This window comes from Acanthisitta chloris, unplaced genomic scaffold (assembly GCF_000695815.1).
Source record: "Acanthisitta chloris isolate BGI_N310 unplaced genomic scaffold, ASM69581v1 scaffold24865, whole genome shotgun sequence".
Classification (NCBI taxonomy): domain Eukaryota; kingdom Metazoa; phylum Chordata; class Aves; order Passeriformes; family Acanthisittidae; genus Acanthisitta; species Acanthisitta chloris.
This window is the reverse complement of record NW_008675680.1, coordinates 312-5,556: the sequence shown is the minus strand read 5'-3', so window position 1 is coordinate 5,556 and position 5,245 is coordinate 312. Positions and strand designations below refer to the sequence as shown.

General features: G+C 42.7%; 1 protein-coding gene across 1 annotated transcript; it reads right to left on the bottom strand.

The window, feature by feature from the left end:
- Positions 1 to 2,000: 2,000 nt before the first annotated feature.
- LOC103803312 (transitional endoplasmic reticulum ATPase-like) lies at positions 2,001 to 4,504 on the bottom strand (the record flags this gene model as incomplete). The annotated part of the gene is made up of 3 exons (XM_009075859.1): positions 2,001 to 2,103; positions 2,535 to 2,666; positions 4,374 to 4,504. Coding segments are annotated over 3 exons (366 nt in total), but the record flags the coding sequence as incomplete, so codon positions are not given.
- Between the last annotated feature and the right edge of the window lie 741 nt (positions 4,505 to 5,245).

Here is a 5,245-nt window from a genome sequence, read left to right as displayed (position 1 = left end):
TGCTGTAGTCCGTCCCTCTCAAGGACCCCAACAACTATCATCTAGGTTCATTAAATTTGCATCTGAACAGGCAAGAACAGTGTGCAGAATTACTTTCTATCATCATTTTGTTGTTTTCATTTTACTCTAACAGAATGTTACACCAGTCAATGAGCTACCTTTAATTGCCTCTTTCCTTATCCTATTTCACACTTGGTGAGCTTCTCTGTAATATACCACCACACACTGTTAATGCTTGTCCTAGCTTGCAAGAGAAGCAATCAAATTATATGGTGATAAATTATCTGGGTAGGGAAGGAAAAAGCTGTAAGATACAAAACTGTCTTTAGCTTGCATTACACGGATATACATTTACCTCAATAAGATCCTATAAATGAGTTCCAAAAAAACCCCAACTGTTGGGAGGAATGGGTTAAAAAGCAAAAGACTGGTGAGTGCTCAAGTGACCTTGCAACTTGGAATGACCCTTGATAAGCCTGTGTGAACAGCAGCCAGTGATCCTCTAGCATGGACTGAGTTCAATGGTGCCTCTGTCTCTGCTTGTATACCTCTGCCCAGGTGTTGCTTCGAGGATCCCCCGGTTCGTGAGGTAACGGAAATAAATTTACGCTTTGTGTTTTAGCCATGGGTTTGTGGTTGTCCTGGTTGCCTGCCTGTGTTGACTCACACATCAACTAACCGACCAACCAAAAACAATGACAAGCCACGACCAAAAAAACAACACCCCAAACCCCATCTTCTCTCAAAGAATAAATAATAAAAATGTGTAAGCACATTAATCCCAGAAGGAAGGACAGCATTCCCCTGAGATCTCCTACAATTGCTGAACACTAGTGCAGGCTCACAGATTTATTCTGTTTTTACAGATTTTTTCCATTATGCTGATGGGAGTGGTAATGAAGGGAAAGTATGCTTCTAAGAGCTCCAAGAAAAAGAAACCTGACCCTTTGAAGTACAAGGCTGTCAGCTGACTGAAGTGTGCCAGCTGCAGAGCTGCTGGTGCAGGTAGGTACTAAGAGTGTTTCATTACAAATAACTCACCAGTTCATACCAGCTCTGTCTACAGCACTGCCTGCAGCTCCATGCTTGGGACTAGCAGACAGCATCACTAATTCTGACAATGTTATTTTTATTATGCAATAGAAATACAAGTGTCTAAAGAAATGCCCAGCTCATTAGCATGCAGTAACACCTTCCACACACTTAGGAAGTATATGACAAGGATGACATATAGTTAAAAACATCTGATAGCTTGAGATACAAAGCAAGTCACTTCCCTACTGCTGCTCACTGCTATACTGTGCTATATACTTTGCTTTCACCTTCATGGGTCTAAGTGATTGAAATCAGAGAAGAAAAGCAGCACTCCTTAAGTACAAATGTTCAGTTATTCCAGCACTGACTGTAAAATGGGACAGAAAAGCAGTGAGGAAAATTCAGGGTCTGATCCTTACAGGACATAAACCAGTATCCACCTCCACTGCTACAGGTGAAGAGTGATCAGTAGGAGGTTCTGTCACTAGTAGCTGTCCCAAGGTACTCATAGCTTTCAGGACAGTTCCTCCCAATTAATGTTATGTGAAACAGAACAAGCTTTGTGCTTTACTTAAGGGAAAAACAAATCCACAACAGATCAGCTTCTTTTCTGAATGGAACATGCTGGCAGCAACAGAAACAAGCATCCTGCAGCCATATACACAGAATAATCTCACCCCTCCCAGCTCTGCCTTCACCAGTAGAAATGAACACTCAGTCAGACAGACTCCAGGTCCCTGCATTGCAAAGCTGTCTTTCCAATCAGCCTGCTACAAAACAATCAAGCTTAAGGAAAGTGCCACTACAGACGCTTCCACACAAATGGCCTCTAAGTGTCCCCAGAAGCACACATCAAAGAGGTAAGGAAGGATGTCAAGGAGACAAAGTGGCTCTACCAGCCCTACTAACACCATGGATGAATAAGCACACAGCAGATCTGAGGCCAAAGCAGCCCGAAAACTTACCATTGATCAGGAAGAAGAAAGCTCCTGTTTCATTGGCCACTGCTCGGGCAATCAGTGTTTTACCAGTGCCAGGAGGACCATACAGCAGGATCCCACGTGGAGGCTGAGGACAAAGGCAAGAGACTTAGGTGGTGAGCTAGTATCTGAATGCCTAAGTAGCTTCACAGTGAATCTGTAATTATTTGATAAAGCCAGTCCAAATTGTGATACAAACTCACCCAACAGCTGCTGTCCCAGCATTGCTATCAACACCCTTGCTATTTTGCATGACAAACAAAAACCTTGCCAGTAACTGACAGCACTGATTCAAAGCATCCCTCTGCTTTGCAAGTTGTCAGTACTTTAATCTATGTCCAAAACATGTAAAGAAATACTTTCCTAACACCAGCATTTAAAAAAAGACCAAACAAACAAAAAAACAACCCCAACACACCCAAATTACTTATTCCTTCCCAAGACCTCACAAACCTCTGACATCAAGAGTCATCTTCAAGGGCAAGTCCATTAATCCACCTGGTGCACATGGGGACTTACCTTCACTCCTATGGCCTTGAAGAGTGCAGGGTGTCGGAGGGGAAGTTCCACCATCTCTTTGATTTGAGCCAGCTGCTTCCGGCAACCACCAATGTCATCATAGCCCACTTCATTCAGTGACTCCTCTTCATCCTACCCAGGAAGAAATACATTAAAGATCTGAGTGAAAACAATAGCTCAACAATCCCTCCTGGTCTACAGAACCCAGGAATCCAGGTTTTTGCTCATTGTCATTTCTTTGCTGTCTTGTGATACTCAATTTCAAGTCTTTCTAGTGTCTTCTACAATTGTTTCTTAGCTCTTCCTTCCCAAACATCCAAAGGGAAATGCCTCACTGAAACCCCACCATCTTGAATGACAGCCTCTGCTGCCAGGGCCCTACAGACTCTAGTGCAAAACAAGTTATGTGACTCTTTGATGTGGCTAACAAAGATGATAAGACAATGAAGCCCAACATAAAATATACATATTCCTTAAACTGTAAGTGGAATTTCTAACTACCTGACGTACCCTAGCTACCATACAGTTCTCTGACATAGTGTTTTCTTTTGGGATTGACTCAAATTAACAGAGAATGTTAAAATCCAGATGTGCAGATAAGACCACCTGTAACCAACTTTATCAGTATAGCTCTACAGCATCCATTCATTTGGCTGTCCAAATTTCTATTGCCCTTAGTTATCTGTAACATTAGGCCATGCTAAGATAATAACACAGCCTGGCATCTTAGAGGGGCTCAGTCCAAGCCCCACAAACTGGAACTACTACTTCAAGCAGGTTGTTCAGGGTCTGGCCCTATCAAGTGCTGAAGGTCTCCAGGTCTAGAGATTCCTGCCCTCTCCAGGCCTTGCTCCAAGGTTTGGAGAAACTTTTTTCTATTGGGAATTTTCCTTGATTCAGCTTGTGTCATTGCCTCTAGTCCGGTCCTGGGGCGCAGCTCTTGGGAGAGCCTGATTATCCACCCCTTCCCATCAGGCAGTTGCCAGTAAGCCTGCCTCTTTACCTTCCCTTCTCCATGCTTCATCAACCCACTCGCAGCTGTTCCTCATTCCTTCTGACTTCCAGCTCCTCATAATTTTTAGTGGCCTTGGCTGGCTGAACTTGCTCCTATCTGTCTCTGTTGTGTCCTGAAGAGCCCAAACTGGACTCATCTAGTGTCCAGACATGGCCTCAAGTGTCAAATAGAGGTAAATTTTTCAGAAGGCAGAGCTAACTACAAACTGGGACTTACCCTGACTTGCAGGCAGTAAAAAGGCACTTACTTTATAAAGCACACAACCACCTTAGCCCATTTCTCTGAGATTTCCTACTCTGTAACAGTAAGGTGGCCAAGACCTGACAGACAATCTACTCAGGCTGCCTCAAGCTTGGGACACTCAAGGGAGGAGAACAGAAAAAAAACCTTCAAAATCAACCATTTAGAGATTTCAAATTTCTCACTGAAAAAGTACTAATTGCTTTGTTTTCACAGAGCATGAAATTTAACATTGTAAGCTCTCCCTGCTATGGATCAAGGGAATTTTGGAATTAAATGATGAATCTAAGTCCAGCATGAGATGTATGGAAGCATATCCAAAACCAGCTGCTGCCAAAGTATGGCATCTCATCAGCAAACCTACGCACTGGTGCTATCTCAGCATCTGAAGAAGCATACTGGAAGCACATTTCTCTGACTACCTTCAGCAGCAGCTCATCTCCTGAAACCAGAGGTTTTAATTATATTCAATACAAGAAATGCCAAAACAGGAACTGCTAACACTGCTGCTCTTAAATCTGTTTTGGTAACAGTCCTTTGGACAAAGGGGATTCAGTAGAACAGCATGGCAGGAGTTTGTTCACCTCTCGTTTGATGGGCTCTCCTTCACAATGGATCACTGTGTCTGGAGCCACTATGCAGTACGGACTTGGATCTGTCTCCACCACTTTGAACTCCACTGCACGCATCCCTCCACGCACCAAGAAGATGTCACCTGTAAAACCACACATTTAAGTAGCATGCTGCAACAGACATCTGCAAAATGTCAACCCTTGTACTATCAGCAGCCTCAGAGGACAAGAAAGTGAGTTACGCAGGTATACACTGCTGGCATTTTTAACAGTGCGCTGCATTTTAAATTCAAGAGCTGCATGTACTGTGACTACCCAAGCACCAAATTTCATGCAGAAACAAACAGCAAACAAACCCAGCAAACAATATAAAAATAATACTCTGCTTAAATACAAAGGCAGTTTCAATTTAACATTTCTGAAAAAAGCAAAAAGCCCCAACTTCATTGAAATTACTTTTGAAGTTGTCTCCAGAAGCAGAATAATATATGATACTGCACTATGACTCCTGGCTAAACTGGGCTACAGAAGCTGGATAAATTCCACTTGTATATATATTGTATTAGGACCTATTTGTTCCAGCAGAAGTGCTACTAGCACAACTCTAGAAGTATATTTGGGGTTTATGCACTTTCCCAGTTATTAATTAAATTACTTTGAAAAAGTGCATTTAGTCAGGGTGCCAGCTAGTATATCCAATCAATTGATTAATATGTGGGCAACTCCCCAATCCCATCAAGTGGTAGCAACTCAGGAGAAAAATCTCATTAAACCAAGTTCTACCTGAGCCTTTTCTGATGTTCTCCCATCTCATGTAGCAAAAAACCACAAGAGAATGTCCTAGTTTCAGCTGGAATAGAGTTGATTTTCTTCTCAGTAGCTGG